At 41.0% G+C, this 21,075-nt stretch overlaps 1 protein-coding gene across 1 annotated transcript in view; it reads right to left on the bottom strand.

Moving 5' to 3' along the window:
* Window positions 1-287: 287 nt before the first annotated feature.
* The window catches only part of SCUBE1 (signal peptide, CUB domain and EGF like domain containing 1), a 214,330-nt gene continuing 193,542 nt past the window's right edge, over window positions 288-21,075 (bottom strand). The window contains exons 12-23 of the mRNA XM_086610525.1: window positions 19,907-20,026; window positions 18,203-18,295; window positions 16,517-16,633; window positions 13,973-14,131; window positions 12,699-12,902; window positions 11,163-11,324; window positions 7,850-8,017; window positions 6,960-7,121; window positions 5,298-5,495; window positions 2,643-2,795; window positions 1,536-1,615; window positions 288-440 (exon numbers count right to left, since the gene is read on the bottom strand). Coding sequence (XP_086466651.1) covers window positions 288-440; window positions 1,536-1,615; window positions 2,643-2,795; window positions 5,298-5,495; window positions 6,960-7,121; window positions 7,850-8,017; window positions 11,163-11,324; window positions 12,699-12,902; window positions 13,973-14,131; window positions 16,517-16,633; window positions 18,203-18,295; window positions 19,907-20,026 — 1,769 coding nt within the window. The remainder of the gene's footprint in view (window positions 441-1,535; window positions 1,616-2,642; window positions 2,796-5,297; window positions 5,496-6,959; window positions 7,122-7,849; window positions 8,018-11,162; window positions 11,325-12,698; window positions 12,903-13,972; window positions 14,132-16,516; window positions 16,634-18,202; window positions 18,296-19,906; window positions 20,027-21,075) is intronic.

The raw sequence follows: 21,075 nt of genomic DNA, 5'->3' as shown, positions 1-21,075 counted from the left end.
GTATTTTCTACATAATGTAATTTCAAATGGAAAGTGAAGACACACTAGTGCAGACACAAATTTGGATCTTCAGCTAGATGCACTCAGGGATGCACGATTTTTTTGTAGTAAAAATCCCATTCAGAACGTTGGCTTTTAATGATTATAAAACATTATAGGTATTCTTCAATATACAATTGAAAACAAAGACTGAAAAAAGAGCCTTCAAATCAGCAAATGTTTCTACTATGGAGGAAAGACAATATTTGACAGGAATGCAAAGTAACCAAAAATTGAATACCACTAGACTATTTGTATGGTCGTAGAAATCTGGACACTTTTGATCGCAGTAGCTTTATAAATGACCTTGGAAACATCTCTTTTGACTCTTGTGCTGTGTACTTGAAATAGTTTTGTGGGTGTGCCAGTACATCAAAGAGAGCTTTAATCAGTTTCTTGTCCTGTGGGAGACAACATGTATATTAGATAGAAATAGGGTTTGGATTTAATGTCTGCACAGCTTTCAGAGCTAATGAACAACAATCAGTTTTTTTTTTGCAAATCTTGATTCTGAGTAGCGTAAGGAAACTACTCCGTGTTGCTGTGGAGTTTTATACTGATGAATCTTTCTACTGTGCTGGATGTTATTTGCAATTAGTGTTCCTGGAAGGTCTTGAACTGAGAGGGCAGCAGCTGGGTTAATCGCAAACCGGCCGCTGAAGTTAGGCAGTAGAATTGCAGACTGCCTCTGACTGCCCTTTCAGCCTGTTTCATACTGTTGTCCAGGGCCTGCCTTCCACCAACAAGAGAGAAGAGTGGTCTTAAGGACCTTCTCCTGTACCTTGGTAAAGTCTTGATTCAGAGTGTCAGCTGAGCTTTTGCCCGACCATGTACACTGCAGCTGGGACCTGAGCCACCGGAAAGCTCTAGTGAGAGAATCCTGGCAGGGCTGGGGCAGGGATGGCCACGGGAGCTGGCTGTTAATCAGCTCTCGTCCTTCCAAGCCGTACATTTTGCCTTCTGAACAGCCTTTTTTCAGTTTTAATTAGTTAGTTGTTTGCAGCCCAGCAGCCTTCCTCCACAACTCTCTCCAATGTGTTGCTTGTGGGTTTGGAAAACTACTTCATGGACACCTTACAATGCTACATTATGGTTATGTCTTGTTGAGGCAGGACAGTGACTTAGGTAAATACATTTTTTAACGCACAGGAAATTCTAACTGAATGACTCATTTAAACACATGCCAGCCTGAGGCTGAAGAAGGCTCTTCTTCATTCTTGGTTGATTAATTTCTCTAACATACCATCAATCACGTTAGCATACATTTCATTTAGTTCCTGATTCAGGAAAGGACGTATACACGTGCTCAGCCCAGCTGAGCTACTGATCTTGTGTTGCTCTGAATACCAGCATAAACCTCAGCAGACAGAATTTAATTTGGCATCACACTTGAGGTTTAAATAGTATGACCCTATCAGGGTAGTGAGAACTATCTTGGGAAAATATTTAGTAAAAGGAAGTCTTGGTTAGCCTCAGATAAAGCAGAATTCTCTTACCTTTAGAATTTCTTGATGATTTTCTGATGCGTATAATCGTCCATCTCGAACAATATCTTCTATTAGTTGTTGGTAATCCTCTGAAAAATAAAGATCAGTTGAGTGACTGTTCGTGACATCCTTTGGGAGGATAACAGCCAGACATTAGCTAGACCTCTTCTTTGAAACAGAGCTGAGAAATTTAGTGAATTATTCAGTGTCTCTCAAGCTGCTGTAGTCTAATCTAACCACATTACAGTTCTGTACTGCTTTAGAACAGTGATTTTGAATTATCCATACAAATACTAACTTAGCCCCAGAAAACTACGCCCTCCAGATAATAAAGCTATATTATCTGCATTCTAGAGATGAAGAAACAGGACCACGGATAGGAAATAACTGTCAAAAGTCATACATGAAGTCAGCAGCAGAGTCAGGAATAGATCCCTGTTTTCTGCCCTGAGAACAGCTGAATGACCAGCTTAATACAGATTGTCTCATCATTCACAAAATCGCACTGGTGTTTGGAAAAGAGATGGACTAACAGCTGCCAAAGTTATCGCAGAAAAGTCTTTGTTTTGTTAAAACAGAAATCATCCCAAAGTCCAGAATATACAGTTTAATGCATGATTTATATGACAAGCCAGACTGTTTTAAAATGTGGATTTATGAAAGCAGTTACTGAAAGGATATTTCTTTTTTTGCATCATTTTCTCTGTTGGACTTGCAAGTTTGTTAATTTACAATTTTCAAAATTGGATGGGTTACCAGTAGGATTTGATGAAGGTACTTCCTAAAATGCACAGCAATTAATGGTATTCTCATTATGCATATGACAAATACCCATTAAAAGGAGTCTCGTTGAACTCAGTGAGATATGGATTAAGTTTAAAGAGTTCTGTGTAACTTGCTGCCCATCCTTGAAGTATTAGAAAAAGTAATAAGAATAAAGTTAGGTATTATTTCAAAGTCTTTGCAACTGATGTTAAAGTAATTCACTGGACTGAAAATTAATTACATCAAGTTTTTCCTCATTCTTCTCTCCCTGTAATCAATGTAAGAGATTCTAAAGGACAATTTTCTGTAATTCAGATATAACACAAAGATGGAAAACAATCCCATTCTCACCATCATAAGTCACATAGGGGACCTGAAATCCTTTGCCACTGTTTCCTTCATTTGACTTGAACTGAATCCAGAGCTTCCTCGATCTTGAGGTAAATGCAATAGGTCTCTCGTAAGTCTGACATGTTTCATATGTAGTAATTGAAGTAGGAGAAGCTAGAAAGAAGGTTAAATAAAGAAATGCTCTTTATAAAATAAATTTCTGCACCCTTCTTGATCTAGAGGTCAGAAATGTTAAATGGACAAGATACTTCTCAGCTAACAAGTTCCTGAGGGCAGGATAGAAGGGATGCAGTCTTTATCTGTCTGTGAGGAGAAGTAAGTTTTTCCACAAAGATAATGGGAACCCCTCTGTCCCACAGCAAGAAGCTTAAGTAGACAGTGAGGTGTCAGAGATAATTTTTGACATTTATAAAATTACTATCAATATCACTTCCTTTGTGTACTACTCTAGCATTGAATTTCAGGGTCCCCATATGCTGGGCCCAGATAGGTAAGACCAAGTCATCTGCACCCCAGGCAGATGTGGTAACCAGCTCCTTACATGCCCAGTTGGGGGAGTTCATCTGATAGCAATAAACCACTTATCAGAGCGTAGTAGCCTAGTGCAGTGATTCTGACCAAAAGACCCTCACGCACGGAGGAGTTAGTGATCCACAGAACAGCCAACCCGGGAATGGCCAGGCTTGTGCTGTGCTGCGCGTCCAGCGTGGCCTTCAGTCCTGTGTTGTGCTGCACAAATCCCGTGGCTGCAGGATAACCTCAGCCAGCTCGCTGCAACGAGAGGAACTTGCAGGCAGCTCCCACTTGGTACCGGTGATTATGCTACTGCGTGGCTTTGCCTTTGAAACTGCAGCAAGAAGTGCTCGTGAGAACATTCTGTTTGGCAGTAGAAATGATAAATAATGAGTTATTTCTTTGTAAGAAAGTCCTACAATGGCTTGAATGACTGAAAGGGCAAAATCTTTTCTATGGACAGGGTCTGCCCAGCTGCTGTGTGTGGATCAGAGGCCCATTGGATGCTACATCTCCTCCTGCTCCCACCATCTAAAGGGATGTAAGATTATCTATAGTATTCTCTCCTTATAACAATAGCTCCAATAGATAGTATTTTAAAATGCTACCTCACAAAGCCTCAGTGCCTTTCTTACTGGGACCATAATGGACCAGGACCTCTCAGTGCAAAACACCTGGTTGTAGGTTTGAAAAGAAAATGTCACTTATCTACACTGAAATGAAGCTAATCGCTGGGAACCAAAAAGACCTCCGTTTGCCCCTAACATAAATAACAGATGGAGGGTGCAGGATGTCTTCGAATAATTATAAATGTGTCATGAAGCTCTTCTAAGTTGAAATGAATTTCAAACAAAAGGAAAAAATAGCTTCTTACCTAGTTAAAAAAACCCCAAACCACTCCCCAGCCACAGGATAATTAGGGAAAATAACAAGTGTAACCTAAAATCTGCACTTGCTAGGGCTGATTCAACTTTCACCAACATTAGCAAAAGGAGGCCTTTTGAATTGAATGGGATTTGGATTCTTGAAGCGCAAAAAAGTGGATCTAACCATAACTCTGGAACTGCCATCAGTTTTTCCACAGTAACACTGGCAGCTGATCATCTATGAACTATGAGAAATATTCGGAAGATCCACTCTTATGATGCCAAACAAAGCACGAGATCACAAAGCATGACTCTGAAAAACTGCCTTCATTTTCCAGTGGTGGTGTTGTTTTGGTACTGTTATTGGTAATGAAGTGGAAGTCAGACTTCTCCCTGATATGCCTGGCTTTACTGTCTGATGGAACCACAGTTTGAGATTAGAAGGACAACTCATTTGTTTTGCTACGTTAAGTGCTTTGCTTTTAAAAAACTGATGTGGACAGATAACAATTTCCTTCCATCTATAGTGAGCACGTTTCTTCTGATATCTAGAATTGTCAACACAAGCTCTCAAGGATAAAAAGTTGTTTAAATTGTTTTAGCAAATAAAATACACTGTTTTAGCAAGTAAAACACACCGTTTTAACCAAGGTTCCATAGAAACAACTGCCTTTGAGGTTCGGTGCTTTTTGGATATTTAGCAACAGATCACCAGAAGCTGGCTGCCTACACAGGACTGAAGGAGGGGTGCATCTCATTGGTGTCACAACTTCAGAAGTTGTTGAATTAACTTCATAATCAAAGGCACAACACATCCCCCCACTCCACATACAACTGGGAAAATGTTGGATTTCTTGAAGGTGTCAGGCGTACCAGCCTGTGTCGCTGCACATTTAGATTTAGCAATAGCTGCAGCATACATCCACTCGCAAAGGATACGTGAGAGCACGATTTGTGCAGAGGACAGGAGACAGCTCTGCCAATAAACTTGGCATAGCTTCGTTGGCTTCTGGAGTGGCAGTGATTTATCCCACGTGATAATTAGGCCAGACAGAAGCCCATCAACTGCTTTGTGATTCAGCCACGACACTTGAATAATTAATATCACTCTGTTAATTGTTATTGGTGCAGTGTTCTGTTTTAACTTGCTGTGCCGGTTCATTCAACAATCCTTTTAGAAAGACCGGACAGATGAAGACAGTCGTCCCTTCAGTACCAGCTTTCCACTCAGCCAGTTTGCAATAAATATTTATATAACCCATGTCTGGTAACTTACCACTTTTTCTCATTACTAAAACATCACCGCATTCATCTTCAATTGGGAGAAATATCTCAGGTACTACGATGAGTATTCTCCTCTTTGGGGGTGGATTTATATTCCAAATGCATTCAACATTAGCTGGGTAGTCTCCAGGATAGTTGGGCGATTCAATGTAGCCAGTATAATCCCCAAGTTCTCCTCCACAGTGCTGGTCTGTGGAGAAACATAAATTAGCATTTGTGTTAGATGATTAGCTAACGTGAGGTGTTTTTCTAGATCTGTCAAGAGCAAGTCTAAACTCCTCCCTGTGGCTTTAGAAACGCATACATTCTCCAGCTGCCTCTTTGTTTAGCATGGAAAGCCTTTAAAGGAATACTTGGTCTGCAGGGCTGCTCCAACTGATTTGCAAAACCTTAATCTCCAGTGTATAAACTGATTCAATGCTTCATTCAGGCTGCTTTAACATTTGATGAAGAAACGAAAGCTAAGCAAACACAATCCCATTGTGGAGGCACTCACACAGTGGTTGCCACTGAGACCATGTTGACGTGCAGAAGGTATCCTGGTTTAACTTTGCTTGTTTTTTAACCTGATTTAGCTGGATGAGTGTGATGATCCTAACGGCCAACCTTACTTTGATTGCAGACCTGCCTTGCTTTATCTTAGATTAAACCAGTTAATAAAGAATCTTCATTAATGGATCAGTTTTACTTTCTGATTCAAAACTCCTTTTGAATTTGCCACGGAAGCTGGATTCACTGAGTTACTTAAGCTTAAGCTCTCCAAGCCTACTCACCCACATAAAACTAGATATATGTTAAAATGTTTTGCTTAATCCAAGCCTCAAGGATTATGCAAGGCCAGAAACTGGCTTGAAAACAGGGAGTATCTAAGACAGTGAAGTGACAAGGATGGTTTTATTTTTTAGGAAAAGCATCAAACTTCAGATTCCTTACAAATATCTAATTTCCTCAAATTACATTAGAAATAATCAAGGTCTTCAAAGACACATGGCACATCATCAGAATAAAAACTTTGATAGACTTGCACATGAATAGTTCAGATGACATTATGTAATTATTATAGGTACGTTCTCTTCAATTAGCACGGTAGAGATGAAAAAAATTGCTTGCCTAAAAGAATCAGTCGTTCACATAAGATCAAATAAAATTGCACTGGAATCCTTGGAGATATTTAAAATCATAACTGAAGACAGGAGGCTGAGGACTGAAAAAAAGCCTATGAGAAGATTTCACCATCATGAGCGATTACCTGGCAATTGCAGTATGCCTGACCGTATCTCCTCGTATTTTATAATTACTACAAAATAGTGGCTACTCTGATAGAAGATACTGTGCTCTACAGAGACAAGGAGGAATATGCATCATGGCATGACAACTAACGGGATCTGGGAAAACAAAAGCTCTGTAGTTTTAACTTGTAGCTGGCACTCTGGAAAATTACATTAAAGCTAAAACAATCACATGCATCAATGGGTACTTTTCCTTTTTTTTTTTTTCCTCATTGTTTTCCCAATTTTTTGCTATTCATCTGGCAGCAGATATATGCTAACTAGGAAATACAGAATTGAAGTCTAGCCTGACAGATGGAACCTTCAAGTTGCAGTTCAGATCTGAAGAGATGCTTCATCTCACAACTAATATAAATGCAACTTACTTTTGCAGTGTGTAACATTAGTGGAGCCATCGAAATCTGTGCTCGTGTTCCCAGGGCAGGTGATGCAATAGTTCTGACCAAACTCAGGCTGGTATGTTCCCACAGGGCATCGGATACATCTGTGTGTTGTGGAGTTGTAGTAGTGTCCAGGAGAACAATGAACTGTAAGGTATGAGGTGTATTATTTTCAGAAAGTAGCAATCTTCAGCTCAGAGAGAACTTTCCTCCACCCTGGACATTCCTCATGATCCCGGTTCTGCAATATACTTACTAGGCCATAAAAGGCAAAAAAGACACCAGCTCCCTGTACTTCCCATTACAAAGGACCTTCTAACCACAACTGTGTTCCAAAGACTAGAGCTAAATGCTTATGAACTAGTGACACATGCTACATATGTCTCTCCCACTGCATTTGGGCAAATTTCTTCTTCAGTATTTGCACTGGAAGTCGACATTATGGAACATGCGATGTGTTACACGCTGACGCTTTCTGCCCAGCCCATTAATAATCAATCCTTAACTTTTTCTGTAGTGCTTAGTTTTTCAAATTTGGTAAATAAAAATATGCAGATCGTGAAGGCTAAAGCACTGTCTAATGCAAATTTGTCTTAATTCTTGCCATGCAGTGGGGCTGATTCACTTACCAGTTGCAGCGCTGACTCTGTACCTGCCTGTGGTAAATTCCAAAGAAAACCATAAAGCCTGTTCAGTCTCTGCAACCTTGGGAGATCATTCCTGGTTTAGAGATTTTCTGACCATTTAATTTAATCGCACACCGTGTTTCTACATGCAGTGGCTATGTTTTGGAGCCTTTCAAAGCCCCTTGGTATGGATTGCAAACAAAAGGGCAAGCAGCAGGAAAATAAATAGTTAAAAGATTTTAAATTCACCTTTGGTTTCACAGTCTTGAAAGGAAACAGCACCTTCATACTTGGTCACAAGCCCACCGCCACATGGAAAGCAGAGGGTCCTTCCTGGTTCAGGCTGGTATGTACCAAGAGGACAGACTCTACAAGGTTTAAAACCATCTGAAGAATAGTGCCCGGGAGAACACTGCCCTGGAAATTGAAAACGATCGTCTGTATTAGTGAGCTGACTTTTCTGGACAAAGTATAAAATCCACTAGTGGATAGCAATGCTTCCTTTAACTTAAACACGTGACACCAAGACAGCTGCAGATCAAATTCTAATCTTATCTGCTGATTTTGTATTGTTCCTGTAACTGCTTCCTAAAAACATCACCAGTAAACACAACTAGTTTCTTAATAAGCTCTTTGCTACCTATGTCTCTGGTTGGTTGGTTGTTTTTTTTTAGCAAGGGCTCTATTAAGATTATGTTAGAATACTTTGTACTTTCACCAAGTCTTTCATCTGAGAATTTCAAAGCACTTTGTAGGAAAAAACAAAACTTTGCACCATACCTGTGAAGCAAGTAATTGGTTTTTTATATCTCCATTTTATAGATATGGAAACAGTAGGTCATGGGATTTACCAGACTGGATGGGACCAGTCCAGCACCCTGTCTGTGAGAATAGCTAACACCAGCAGCTTTCCAGGTAGCTGTGAAAGCTAGTGCTTGTCAGAAGCTCTTCTGACAGAAAATGGTGATTTGTGTAAAGCAAAGCACTTTGTGAATGACTCTACTGGCAGATACAAGGTAGTTTCAAAACTTGCTCTCCAGGCAATTTCTGACAAGAGTTTGTTTGGTTTGGTTCTTGCTAGCTTGAGAACTTTACCTCTTGACAACCTATCTGAGAATCAGGATGTCAAGTTTTTCAAGATTATGGCATTTATGCATATCTTCACATCACCCCAGCCTGCGAGACAGCACTTTGAGATGTTAGGTGTTCCCTGAGGTTGCCTAATCCCAATACTTTATAATAATAAAGCTTCCCTGAGAACTGAACAGTAGACATAAACAACTGGCTTGAAACCCTGAAAGTTTTGAGAGCTCTGGGTAGGGTTGAGGTCTCTTAAGAACCCTGATACTTGCTGGGAAATGTCGAGGGCATCCAGTATCTTGGGTACTTGGCACTTGGGATGAACTAGAGCTCCTGAGCAAAGTTCAGATTCTGTCCCCGCAGAAGTCAAACTCCTATGGACACCTGTGGGACCAGGGTCTCTGAAATTTAGTTGCGCTTCCATTCCATATTCCGGCTGGAATATGACTCTACAAGCTGGCTGTTGTGACACTGACCTCTGAGAAATATTATGACACTACTAATTTGAAGACAATTCTGCTATTGTTTTTGTAGCAAAACTGATCCATTGGTCTGGTCCAACTGGTCACTGGACTTTAACATGAAGGCAGTTAAGAGTGGATTTGGATCTGGATTTCAGTGTGAAAATTAAGTACTTGTGAAGCATGGCTAAAACGCTCTTTTAAAGAAGTGGTACAGCTGGGTTTTAACACTGCTAATTACCCGCTGCTTCCAGCACTCATATGTCTCAGTCCTCACCTGCACACAAGAACGAGCTCACTTGCTCCCTTCTGGCTCCCTGTATTGAAATTGCCAGTGGAACAGATCTGAGGCGATTTCCCTGAGAAGTGCCTCAAGTCACTACGTTTCCTAACTGTGTTTTGGCCTTGTACCTGCATGGATCACATGTGAGTTAAGTATCACAGCACGTTATTCGCTTGCAGCTACAACACAGAGCTCTACGCAACAGGCACTTAAAATCTCTTACATACTTGTTGGACGTGCCTCACCTGTAGGGGTGAGGATTTCAGTCACAGCTTATTTGTTACTACGCAGGCATTACTGCTCCAGAAGATATGATGCAAAAATACTACTGATTACAGGTGGTGAGTACATTGCTAACAAAAACTGTGTTCATCAAAACACACTGTTCCATCACATATGCTGACACATTTTATGGAGACATATTGATTTTGATAAAATCTTTGACAGGGAGGTCTATGAAGTCCAAAGCATATTCTCTCCTGCCGCTTTCAGAGAAAGAGAAAAGGGGAGAGTTGAGCAGAAAAATAGACTGGTGTGATCTGACAACAGACATTTTGAGACAGATCCATTCTGCAAAAATAATCAGAAGGGTTTCTTTCTGTTGTTGTGCAGAACAATAATTCAAATGCAAGCCTTGAAACAAAGCAGTCTTTTTCCTCTTGTCCCTGTACTGCTTCAGAAAGTGTACTACAGTCAATCTCTATAAAGTCAAATTTTATTTTGACAGTCTCTTCTTGTTGGATTTTGGATAAACACAAATCAACATAACAAAGATGCACAGGCAGTTTGAGAATTTTCCTGTGATAGTTTTTTCATACAGTAAATCAGCAAAATCTACCATATGTTTGGACTGGAAACATTAGAGTTATTTTTTATTCAGTGGATGGGGAAAAAGCGTCAGTTTCTCAAGTGACATTCGTTGTGTGTTCACTCCAGATATCCTTGAAGAAAGCATTAATGTAAATTACACGGATCAGTTTTAAAGTTAGAACTTACATAGCAGATAGGACAGATTTCTTTCAAAGTCAAATAATGTATCTGCTATAAACTAGATTTTGCTCATCTGTAATGAAATAAGGTAGAGAAAATAATACTGGTGTCTTAAAACCTTATCTTGATCAAGCTACAGTAGAAGCACAGCTCTCTTCTGAAAGCAGGTATTACCATCATTATCATCTAGTTTATATATCATGAAGTTCAGTCAGAGATGCCACATCACTTGCCAAAAGCTACAGTGAATTCAAGCAGCGTTGAAACTTGCAGTCATTAGCTCTGAGTCCAGGTTACAGATCCCTGCAGCGTAACTGTCTCAAAATTATGATTCCTGCTGATTAGACCAGGTAAATTGCATCTCATGCAAAACATTAAATCAGCAGGTTCACTAGACTCACCAATGCCAGTCCAAAGTAATCCATCCCTTTGGCTCACAGTATACCTGACGAGTCCTTACAAGTCGAGGTATGTCTAGATTCCATACCTGACTTGAAGCAAAGTGCTTTGCTTGGCTTGCTCATTTCCATACCACAACTCACATTGCTGTAGCAGGTCCCATCTTCTTGTTGGCAATGTCAGTGGATGGAACAAACCAAAACACTTTGTGTATTGCTTGTAAGCGCACAGAGATTTCTTCTGTTACCTTTACAAGACAGAAGTGTGGAAGGCTCTCCCCTCTTTTGGCCTCCATGCCTCACAGGCTGTGTGGCAACACCTAATTCTTTTATAATCAAATTAAACTTGCCTCCACATTCTGACACATTCCGGGCGCCCGCTACTCCCTGTCCATCGTTACTTGGGCAAGGCTCACAGGTAAGTTGACCTTCTGTGTCTTGGTATGTTCCTGGTGAGCACGGAACGCACTGATTATGTTCTCCGCTATAAAAGGTGCCTGTGCTGCAGGTAACTGAGAAAAGAAAAGGGGAATCTCCGTAAGGACTTTTGTTGTGATCGCATTATTTGCCTTTATATCAAACCTTTAGAGAAGATGGATCTCTTTGGCCCCAGGATTATAGTGTCTTTGCATATGTTAGTGCAGGATCCTCACCTAATGTAAACAGGCCCATCACCACTGGGGTCTAGGTCAATTTACATCAGGGTGAGGTCCTTCTTCTATTGTTTAAGCTATTAAATGGCATTGTGCTGCACTGAAGCGTTTACCAGACGTACGTTGTTAACGAAGCTGATGTAGTCTTAAACCAGTATCTTGCAGTTTAATTAAAGCAGTGGTGCATAACGAATGGGAAGTGATGTGAATTTTCAGTTTACACTAGCTGCATTTATGTATTCGTTTTATGGCAGACGACTACGAAAAGTCTGTCCCCTGGGATCAATTCTAGAGATTTCTCTGAGGGCAACATATCCCATGTAATATTTTATGTCTCCTGACACTCAAATACCCCAACTGGAACAAGGATGAATACACACACCTTTTTCGCTGCCACAGAGCACGTAACTGCATTAAACATTTTTCTCTCCTGGGTACAGGTAGTTACAATGCGCGGGTTTGTAGACACTAACTGTCGATAGAGTTTCTAAATCACTGTTCCTATATGAGGAAAACAGCCTCCGAACGGACTCATTAGAGGCACCTATCAGATCTGCACTTAACTCTTTATTTTTGCTTGTAAACCACTTGGTGTCTAAAAGAAGCTGGAAAAACAGACATGCTGATTTTGAAAAGATGACTCCAAGTGATTGGAAAGCTTGCAATGCTGAGAACTGTGCTAGCACCTTGCCTCCAGTAAAGCACCAGAGCCTGATAACCTGGGAAAAGGCTTAAAGAAATTAGGTATTTTACATAAAGTTAAAATAGATTTCTGTAGATTTTTTTTTTTAATTGGACATCTTGAGTGTTAAATATAAATATATCCATGGGTCACGGATAATTTGGTGGTGAGGAGAGTGAGAGAGGTGATAGAAAACTAAATACACAGCATCTAGGTAAATACCGTATTATTGTCTCACGGAATTGTAATTATGTTTTCCTAAGATGCTGGGAGCAACTGGGAACTAATTGCCAACACTGCCTTGTGGCAGGCCTTGATACACACCAGCTGACAGCATGGGAATGTATGCATATATGTGCTGCTTTTGTCTTCCTACAACCATTTAATGAGCTCACTTCAAAGTCTTACGAACTGTCAGTGATCCATGCACGTATGCTGAGTAATATTGATCTAAATTATCTGTTATCTCATAGATTTCCTGCCTGGCTCCCTAGTTAATTTTGGATTGCTTGTTTTGGGGGATATGGCTGAATAGAGTTGTTGGGACTTACCGCATTTTCCATCCTGCAGCACTTGCCCTGTACTGCAAGCTTCGTGCCCATCAGTAGCTTTAGCTGGCTTCTGAGCCACTTCATATTCTGTCCCAGAAAACTGAATGTAAAATTGCTGTTTATTAATAGATTTCCTCAATGTTTTGATTGCAGTTTGCAGCTTCTGCTCCATCCTTTTCCGAACACAGTCAATGTTACAGGTGTCTAGATGGGAAATGATAACAAAACTAGAAGCAATTGAGATTCATGTTTAAAAAGAGATGCTTAACAAAAAGCTTAGTCTGCCTTGCGCTACGACACCTCTGTTTGCTTCACCGTCTTCTCCATATAAATTGTAGAAGCAGCTCACTGTATGCAAAATCAGGCCTTTTAAAGGGACAAGGCAGTACACCGAGGTCCATCAGGCTGAGTTTCACGGCCTGTAAGTGCCATGTCACCCTGAGTGCTGGTATCTCATCTCTAGTGTGAAGAAATCTGATTATACTGAGTGCACAGGGAGAGGGCTGCAGAAAGCATCAATCCCACCGTGTTGTACTTCCAGGCATGTGTTCAGTCTGCCATCACTAGTGCTTCTGAATTTTCTCTGCCTGCACTCTACTCAGCTGACTAGGAATTCTTCCCACTTCCCTGACCAAAATACTCGACTGACACAAAGAAAGGTGCTTTCTGGCACGATTACTGTTTGAATCACTTGGCTAGTGAGGTACCCCTCAGGGTTAAGAAACCTGCCTTTGAGGACTGACGTGTTTATAGAATTCAGGCCACATTTTCTTTGGCTGGATTTTATAGCATAATATTCTATCTCACGAATAACTTGAAGCAACTCTTTTTCTTTCTGAAGTTTGTTATGTAAACACAAATTTTTCCAAATGTGTGATAAAAATGTTTGATTCTCAGGCTAAAGTTTCAGCAACTTACATTTTGGAGAATATTTTTATCATCGTTGTTGCAGAACTGCTACCTAATCCTTACGTTCTCTGTGCATTAATTAGCACTTCTGCTGTTTAAAGAACTGGGACTAAATTAAAGTACCTGACTTAACTTGAGGCTTTGAAGGAATTTTGCTGCAAGTCCAATCTTTGTTCCTTTGGCTTAATTTCATACCTGATCCCTTTCAATTAAATCTCTGAAACTTTGAATTTGGAAAGGCTATTGAATGAGGCTTGTGCTAAAAAGTTTGCATGGCAGCTTGATAAAATAGCATCAAACAAATTCTAACAACACACCAAGGAACTGAATTCTGATTTCTCTCCACAGATAGATCTTTCACAAACCTGAGACTTCTTCTGACTTCATCTCCACTTCAAACTCTGCAGTGATATGGGATACTTCTTTTGATGGTGACTTGCGGCCTCGGCGTTTTTTCTTGGAGGAATCGCACTTGAGATTCACAAAGGTCACCTGGCAGTTGTCTGTACAAGGGAATTGACCTCCTTTGCATAAGAGAAACAACATAGAAAAGAAATCAAGTAGCAAAGTAGCAAGTGACAGGCTAATAAGTGGTATGTCAGCTGGGTTATTATGAATGCAGTGACAGGCTTCGTAACATTTCGCATGCGTTGTTAGACACCTTTTCTGTGCAATTTTGGGTCTGCTTATTTTGCTAGTGAATGAAGGAGGCAAAAATACAGTGTGGTGATGCTCAGCTGCACAGTGGTACCTCTAATGCCTATAATTGCCTCTCTCTTCTGCATAAGGATTAGAAAGCTCTTTACAGAAATTAGTTAAGATCAGCAGTACTATGTACAGACATTCAATGGTTAAACAAGGCAAGAGAGTCAATTTCCATAAAGTCATGAAAGCAGCAGGCCTGGGCCTCTAGAAACTACCAGCCACTATTCCATCTCTTTCAGTAATGACAATCACCAGATATCAAAGGTTTCAAAAGCCTTCGATTGGGAGGTTATGAAAATATATTGGAAAGCTTTATCTGAGGGGAAACCACAGAATCATTTAGGTTGGAAAAGACCCTGAAGATCATCGAGTCCAACCGTTAACCTAACACGGCCAAGTCCACCACTAAATCATGTCCCTAAGCACCACTTCTACATGTCTTTTAAATACCTCCAGGGATGGTGACTCAACCACTTCCCTGGGCAGCCTGTTCCAGTGCTCGACATCCCTTTCAGTGAAGAAATTTTTCCTAATATCCAATCTAAATCTCCCCTGGCACAACTTAAGACTGTTTCCTCTTGTCCTATCACAAGCCAGAGGAACTGAATGCCCTCATAAATTATGTGTAACCACTGAGGAGAAAGGCCACAATCTGTTGGGACAATCACATAAGTATCCTCTCCCTATATAAAGAAATCTACGTGAAAAACATCCTTTTTGTGATAGGCAATGGACCTTCCAGGTCAGGGAGAAATTTCTAGCACTCAAGCCACCAGAAGGATTTCATTCCAAGTGTGTGGTTTTATGATGTAATCTTACTGTTAGACTCAGAAGTTCAGACAACATTAACAAACAGAAAGAAAAGCAAAAGACAAGGAAATGCATCCAAGAAATGCATTTCCATGGTGAAAGTATGGACCAAAAAAAATCAACGTCTATAACTTCAAAACCGAGTCTGATAACCACATCTTATTGAAAGAAGACAATACGTAAGGACAAGATAAAGATCTTGACAACTAAGACTTGTTTTAAGCCAATACTTGGAAAATTACAGAAATAAATGTCTAGATTTCAGAGTAAAGATAAAATATGAGTCTAAATTAGAAAAAACCCAACACATTCTTTAAACCATTAGCATTTTTTAGGATAGCTATTTTTACTCTTCTTTGTTCAGGGCTCATACATGAGTCCTCAATCACTAGTAAAAATGGTGGAAAGTCGGATTCACAACAGAGAATACCTCACCAGTAGACATTCGCTGTAAGCTGCTAAGTTGCTTTCAGCAACAATATGAGCTGTTGCAATTACACCAATACTGTGTATTAAAATCCAGAAAATTTCAAGTTAGTATTAAATTTAAATGAACTCCAAATATTTTAAGCTGTGGAAATGCACAGCAACAACACCCAAACACTCTTTAATTGTCCCTGTCATGATATCAAGAGGACGGAGGACAAGAAACACATGTCATGAAGATCTGTTAAATACATTATCACTTTTTAAATCTCTTTTTTGTTTAACTCTAAAAGTGATGTTCAAAACTAATAATAATAAAAACCCGTACCTAGTCATACCGAGTTTTAAAAACATTTCATTACTTTGATTCAGCCTGACACAAACTTCTTTTTACTTTCATGTTTTTGGTAATTATGTCTAAATCTTCTCAATATTTTTTCTAACATCATAACTACTCACTCCAACAAACAAAAGATCTAAGTCTGTGTAACATCAGATTTTGATTATAACTTTCCCGCTTAGGGGTTGTCTTGCTTCTGCAATGGGATCCTAATCCAGCATAAAGCAAATAAATAATAGCTTTTGTTTTCTTTTATAAACCTCATTTGGGAAAACTAAACGAAACCAAACTGACATTGTTTCATGTAACTTTGCATTGGTCATAGCTTTTCGTCTCCGGATATTTCTGCTATTACCAATGCCAGAAAAAGGATCAGCTTAATTCCAAACTCATGTACTTTTGAACAAAGATTTTTCAAAGCAACTGGTGACATTTCAGCACTGTTAGATCCAAACCCAAGGCACTGTTAAGACAGAGTGTGAACCTTGGCCTGGACTTAAATTCAGATCCAAATATGAAAACCATTACTTTTTTTTTCCATCTGCTGTGTGAAAACAAAATACACAAACAAGCAAGCAAACAAGCAAAAAATTAGAATGCTGTTCACATATTAGAAGAAACCACGTACCTAAACCAGCTTGCTTCCCAGAATCTTTTGTTTTTTCTTTGCTGCGAGGCCGTAAATGGCACTTTGCATCTTTAATTTTAAAACGAGCTTTCTGCTTGACTGGAGGGGCTAATGAATCTGTGGATGTAAAGCAAAAAATCTATCATTTGGGATGCAGATGAAATGAAGTCTGAAACTTATTTTTAAAAGCAGACTCGAAAGTCTCCTTGCGACATAGAAAAGAGACAGCCCAAGAGTTACACACCTGGTACAAGAGGCTCCATTTCCATAAGTTTATTTTTTCACATAAGCACTTACTTGTGAGCCCGTAAAGATGAAGGAGTTTGCTGGTACTGCACATATGCTTCCCCTCCAGCAGGCCTGCACATCTTGGGGGAATTTGGGTGAATTTGTCTCTTACCATGAAAAAGGTCCATTCCTGCCTTTTTTTTTCTGACTCTGTCAGACTCTGTGACTTCCCATGTTACTTGGCTGTAGTTGTGTTCTCACTAATGCCAACCAGGAGTAAGATTAATGTAGTGGAGCTACGCTGTTGGCAGTTGAAAACCATCCAAAGGAAACATCTTTATTTGACTGTGGTCTATGGCTCACAAGCTTTATTCTTCAGCTCTAAACCCAAGCCAGTTGTGTGTTGTGACTTTACAGGCTGTTATACTGCCATGCACTGCTTAGAAAACATAGCTGCTGGCTGACTTCCTCCCAAAGTCCATGGCAGACCTGCCAGCCACGGCGGGCTGCCCACAGGACCTGGAGCAGGTGGAGGGTGGTTGCAGGTAAGGGCTGCAATGTGGGTCTCTTTCCTTGGGAAGGCCTTGCCAAACCAGGACTACAGCGGTAGCCTGCCCCTGCGCCACAAGCAGCCACATCTGCTCATGTGTCACCTCGCTCCACATCATTGCACCTCCTAACGCGTTCCAAATATATCAGAAATATGTGGTTAGAGAACTGGCAAATTGGAGAGAAGTACAGCAGGTAAAGACACATAAAGTGGGCTGCCACTTCCCACCGCTGGATGCTGTTTCAGCTGCTTCTAATTTTGCCAGACTTCAACCATTTTGAGCTGAACCCTTTTTTATGCCGAGTATCAGCACAGGACAGGTATGACATCATCTATCAGCTTTAGGACACATTTTAAAATGTCTCTGCAAAAATAATCCAGCCATCTCTGAGAACAAGATGAATGAAACACAGTTTGTGCTCATAAAAGTCTTACAACCTTTTTATTGGGAATCCCCAGCAGGAGGATCTGTGCTCCTAAGGACAGAGTTCGCAGGAGAGGGCTGGAACCCACCGTAGTCTTCTGCTCTTGTACTACTGGCAGGCCCTCTCTGGCTCGCTTCCAAGTCTGGGAAGAAGTGCCATTTTGATATGCTCACTATTGCCTTGCTGGACCGTGGAAAGTAAATTATTCTGAATATTTGTCCTTATTGAATATACCTTAAGCCTCCACTGCTCTTATACTGACCTACCAACACAATGCCACACCGGAGGGGGCAACTGAGCCCACTCCAGCCCTCAAGGACAGGCTGCGGAAGAGCGACTGTGCGCATGACGAAACACAGTCTGCCTTAATTCTGGCCTCGTGTAACCCGAGAGCTGCACGTCTTCCAACTCCCAGACGGTCTGGGGGACCTCCATCACCTCCCTCCCAGACGCCAGGGCCCGGGCGAGCAGGAGGGCACCCACCTGCGCAGCTGGGCAGGGTCGCGTTGCGCTTCTGCTGAGCCTTGCCGTGCTGGACGGGAACGCCGCAGCTCAGCGTGTAGCTGTTCTCCGAATCTGCGGGGCGGAACGCAGGGTCAGCACGTACAGCAACAGCCTCACCAAGCGTCTGCTCCCCTTGCCACCCTCAGCATTGATGTTCAGTGCTTGACAAACTTACTAACGCTGCTAAATGAGGAGACATTTTCAGTACTGAACTCAGATTTAAAGGGCTGAAATAGTTTGCCAAAGGCTACTGCTTCACAGTGTTGACTACAAGTTCTGTTTCTTTCAGTACTGAAATGTTACATTTTACAATTTGGCAGGAGGCTAGCTGTAAATAATGCCATGGTGTACAAGTGTAAAATATTTTGTGCTTGTCCATGGCAGAGTCCTTGTGCTTTGATCATCTCTATAATTTAAAAATAAACCACGTACTTTAGCAACAATTTTAGCTTCTGACTCTGGCAGAATTTATTGGCAGGAACAAAAAAATAACATACTTAGAACTACAACGGGGTTTACATACTGCACAGATAAAACTGTGTATTGGTGCATACAAATCGGATAAATGCATGTTTCCAGTAATCTCTGCTAAACTGAAAATAAAGTGTGAACAGCTCTACTGCACAAATGCCAGGACTAACAAGAAAAGTAGAACCCTTGTGGAAAATAACCCTGTGGTGGAACCAGAACATATATGAAAACGTAATAGCACCTCCCTGCCCCACCTGCCCTGCAGAACTGTGTAGATGAAAACTACCTGTAGCAAATGATAAAAAAAAAAAAAAAGGAAGGGAGAGAGATGAGATGCCTGAGTTTCTATAAACAACAATGCCTGAATTCCTATAAATAACATTCAGCTGAACTAACACCAACAAAATTAATTAAAAACCAGCAACTGCCAGCAACTAAAACAGAGAGATGCTTTTTCCTGAGACAGATGTAGTTGTATCCGTTTTGTACGAGACAGTAAGACAGGCTTAAAGCCGTTGCTATGTCATCCTTCGCTCCACTGGCTGAGCTGATGGAAGTTTTATGCTACCCTGGCTGCTGTGGGAGCTTGATCACGTGCTGTGGCAGCCGCAGCGTTAAATTGCCCAGCATGTCCCACTCCTCCTCTCCTGACCCTGCCTCACATTGTGCTCACTAAGCGGAGCTCCTCTCAGGGGAATCCTCTGCTTTGGGAATTGTTTCTTTCCCTGCTCAATCACACAATGACAAGGTATTTCAGGCTATGATGCCAAGACCATCATTTTAAGAAGGTGCCTGGATGGGCACAAAGGGTTCTACTCATACTGAAAAATGTATTACTAAAAATTAGCAGGAATTCATGGAAATCAACCGTTCATTTATTCCCCAACTTTTTGATGTAGAAATTCAATATGTTGAAATTTTTCTTTTGCACCATCCTGTTTAAGGTCTTTCAGGTCTTTGTCAGAATTTCCCTACCCCCCCAAATGACACCTCAAATTAAACAATGAAGGGCCAAACCTCTAATGTAACTGACAATCAGCTCTTCTTCTATTTAGTGATGTGCATGTCTGGCCCAATTTAATTTACAATGATGTTTTTGCTCATTTACAGCTGTCCGTAACAAAAACTGAATGCAAGAATCATGAATACATTAGCTGAGAAAAATCATCAAGTCACATTTTAGACTTAGGAGGACAAGTACTCTGTACCAACCTGGAACAAAAAGAGTATTGGATGGGCATGACAGGAAGCAGCTCTCTATGCCTCCTGTCTTACTACACACTAGCTGAGCCTTGGGAGCTGGTTTGGCATTTGGGAGACATTTCACCATCTCTGAGGAGAAAAAAAAAGAAAGAGAAATGAAAAAAAATCAGGCACTGCCCAACCCAGAACCTTGTGTATCCACTTGCACACAGTGGTGAGGAAAGGTAGAAGTGGCAACGAAGCAAAACCCCAGGCCCAGGCATTTCTGAAATAAGCACATATTAGGGAGAGCATATCTGGATCTTGAGCTCGGACTTGACAATGAAACTCCTTCACGTTTTCAGACCTAAACTCTAGATCAGTCTTTCCCTCCTATCCTTCACTCTGGAGGCTGTTCAGGTCCAGATCTGCACTCTGAAAGGCAGGTGTCTCTCTAATTATGAGCACAATTCTGTGTGCATAACTTGGTCACGGAAACAACGGGTAATACTAATGACCTGAGATATCCTCTCCCCACTTCTGGAAGGCACAGCTTTCTGGTTTAACAGGCCAACTGCCACACCACGCACAGGAGTCATCCTCACAAAGATCTGTTTATTTAGATGACTGCTAAAATGGTATTTTCCATTTCTCACTCCCAACTCTTACAAAGTTTTTAATTTCAGCTCCATGCTAAAGCTTCTGGAAGTAGAAAACTTCCCAGCCCGGCAGAGGTGAGGCAAGACATGCTGGGATGGAGATGGACAGTCCCACTGGTCTTGTCAGCCACTGCTGAAATGCCCCAAGCAATGCTAGAAGGGACATGGACACACACACAGACATCAGCTGTATCTAATCAACTGCACAAGGCACATTGCAGCTCTTGCAATGGAAATATCCAGCTTTTCCTCTTGGCTTCCTGGCAGGATGAGGACTACATAAAGTTGTTATGGATTGTTGGACCAGTCTCTGTGTTTCACCCTGAGATGATGGTGTGCCACTGATAATTATAATCCTGCATTTATTTTAACTCGACAACTTTTGGGACTGAAGTGTTACTTAACTACATCTTTCTCCACATAACTGACGAGGTTCATTCTTGGCTGCAGCCAGCTGCAAATCAGCAGGTGCCACCGCTACCTGCACTGAGGCAGCCTCACCACTTCCCTCCTTCCCCCCAGAGATTTAATCCCTGTGCT

The sequence above is a fragment of the Tauraco erythrolophus genome, chromosome 4 (assembly GCF_009769465.1).
Source record: "Tauraco erythrolophus isolate bTauEry1 chromosome 4, bTauEry1.pri, whole genome shotgun sequence".
NCBI classification, from domain to species: domain Eukaryota; kingdom Metazoa; phylum Chordata; class Aves; order Musophagiformes; family Musophagidae; genus Tauraco; species Tauraco erythrolophus.
This window is presented reverse-complemented; position numbering and strand designations above follow the sequence as displayed.